We start from the raw sequence: 2,500 nt of genomic DNA, 5'->3' as shown, positions 1-2,500 counted from the left end.
ATAAAACTAAGAAAAAAATATATATATAAATAAATATATATATACATAAAAACACCTAAATTAACAGATATTTATTAAGGGGAAGCCGTTTTGGTCTTTGGCGCTGACTTCGGCGAATCATCGGTCCTGTGTTCGACTCCGCGACAGAACAGTTTCAATCGCTGGCAATGAATCCTGGAAAAAAAGAGTAAGAAAAATATTAAAATCAAAATTAAATAATCAATAGAAAGGAGAGAGCATGAGAGTTTAGAAAAAAAAAATGCGAGAGGAGGATGGTAGCTAATCTTTATCTATTTTCATATGAAAAAAAAAAAAAATCATATTACAATTAAAACAAAAAAAACTATTAACCTATGCGAATTTAAGCAAATATTTATATAAGACTGTACAAAACAAATAAACAAAATAAAATTAAGGAGACATGACAGGCGACACAGGGAATAACTGACAATCAATCACCTCGTTAAGGTGTTCACTGTTATTCTCGAAAGTCCACAAAAATAGTAAATAAACAATACAATTTGTTTTTAAAAATCACCGACAGGTTAAACACTATTTCTTAATATTCATTCCCAAATAAAATTTATATACACATATCTCTCTCTCACTCTCTCTCTCTCTCTCTCTCTCTCTCTCTCTCTCTCTCTCTCTCTCTATATATATATATATATATATATATATATATGAATGTGTATATATATATAAATAATATATATACATATCTATACATATACACAGACACACATATATATACATGTGTGTGTGTGTGTGTGTGTGTGTGTGTGTGTGTGTGTGTGTGTGTGTGTGTGTGTGTGTGTGTGTGTGTGTGTGTGTGTGCATGTGCGTGCGTGTGTGTGCGTGTGTGTGCATGTGCGTGTGTGCATGTGCGTGCGTGCGTGTGCGTGTGTGTGTGCGTGTGTGCGTGTGTGCACGTGTGTGTATACATACATACATACATATATAAATGAGTATATATATGTATATGTATATACACACACACACACACACACACACACACACACACACACACACACACACACACACACACACACACACATATAGAGAGAGACAGACTCTTTTCCCGACTGATCAAACCGAAAAAGCAACAACCGATCTCAGCTTCTCACTTGATCGCCAGCGCCGGTTCGTTGAGCTGCTCGCCGTCGCAGTTCCACGAGGACTGCGGCCCGGAGAGCTTGGGCGTGAACTGGAGCTCCTGCACGCGGTGGACGTCCACGTGGCCCAGGCTCAACTGAAGGGTGTGGGGGGGGGGGGGGGGAGAAAATGCTTGTGTTTATTTACCAATATATTTGTTGGTATTTTGTGAAATTATAGGCAATCGGAGAGGGAATTAAATATTCTGGTATTGAAGTAAAAGAGACTGTAAAGTATATACATACAACTATAGATTTTTAAAAAAATGCTACAGCAGGAACGGAATAAAAGACACGACTTAAACAGAAACAAGCAGACAGAAGAGAGAAAGGGATGAAAACTAGGAGAGAAGAGAGAACATACGAGAAAAAAGAGAAGAGATGAGAAAGAGAAGAAAAGAGAAGAGATGAGAAAGAGAAGAAAAGAGAAGAGATGAGAAAGAGAAGAAAAGAGAAAAGAGAAGAGAAGAGACGGAAACAGAAAAAGAAAAACCCTGACCCAGCCCCCCGCGACTCACCGAATTGCCCGTGCAGCTGGTGCGGTACAGGTAGCTGAGGATGCGGAACCTGGAGCCGCCCGAGACGAGGATGAGGTCCGCGCAGCCGTCGCCGAGGTGCGCCGACGGGGACACCCCGTGGGGCGTCAGGCGGCACGAGCACGACGCCACGGCCGACGTCAGGACGCTCCACCGCCCGCTGAACTGCAGGGGACATAGGGATTAGGTTTAGGGCAATGGAGGGGGGCGGTCTGGTCTCTTTTTATTTCATTTTTATAATTTATCTTATTACTATTGTCATTTTATTGAGGATTATCAAGGGGGAGGGGCGGCTGAACTTGGGATTGATGTTTCGACAATGGAGGAGGACGATTTGACCTTGAGGTTAATTAATTTTGGATAATGATGAGGGGAGTAATGAACTTGTGGTTAATTCGTTAGATAAAACAGATATGGGTTCTTATTACTAGAAATGAATCTCTTTAATCCCGACTAAACGAAACAACGCAAGCGAGCGCCGGCGCACCTGATGCCACTCTCCGGGCAGGGGCGCGGCGCGCGACGCCTTGGAGCAGACGCCGCAGTGCTGGCTGCAGGGCCTCGGGTCGTCGGGCTGCGCGAGGGGCGTGGCCGGGTACCGCACTCGGACCTGCCCCTCGTACGACCTGTTGCGGATGACCTGCAGCACGCCGGACACGATGTAGCGCGACGGCCCCAGCTTCCGCCACCGCTCCGACGACTGCAGGAGGTCGCCGAAGTACCCGTAGGAGACCATGGTGGTGGCGACGCCCAGGAGCTGCCCCTGGCCGTGCACCGCCGCCACGTCCACGCTCCGGCTGTCGCCTGCAA

General features: G+C 45.1%; 1 protein-coding gene across 1 annotated transcript in view; it reads right to left on the bottom strand.

Annotated features, from left to right (window-relative positions):
* Positions 1 to 2,500, bottom strand: part of LOC125039087 (ceramide kinase-like) — a gene marked incomplete in the record, with an annotated part of 38,059 nt that overhangs the window by 619 nt on the left and 34,940 nt on the right. Inside the window, 4 exon segments of the mRNA XM_047632816.1 lie at positions 1 to 174; positions 1,128 to 1,252; positions 1,673 to 1,855; positions 2,178 to 2,494. The exon segment at positions 1 to 174 is cut by the window's left edge and continues 619 nt beyond it. Of these exon segments, the coding sequence (XP_047488772.1) occupies positions 75 to 174; positions 1,128 to 1,252; positions 1,673 to 1,855; positions 2,178 to 2,494 (725 nt within the window).

Source organism: Penaeus chinensis, chromosome 26 (genome assembly GCF_019202785.1).
Source record: "Penaeus chinensis breed Huanghai No. 1 chromosome 26, ASM1920278v2, whole genome shotgun sequence".
Taxonomy (NCBI): Eukaryota; Metazoa; Arthropoda; class Malacostraca; order Decapoda; family Penaeidae; genus Penaeus; species Penaeus chinensis.
Note: the sequence above shows the minus strand (reverse complement) of the source record. Positions and strands in the feature narration are given on the sequence as shown.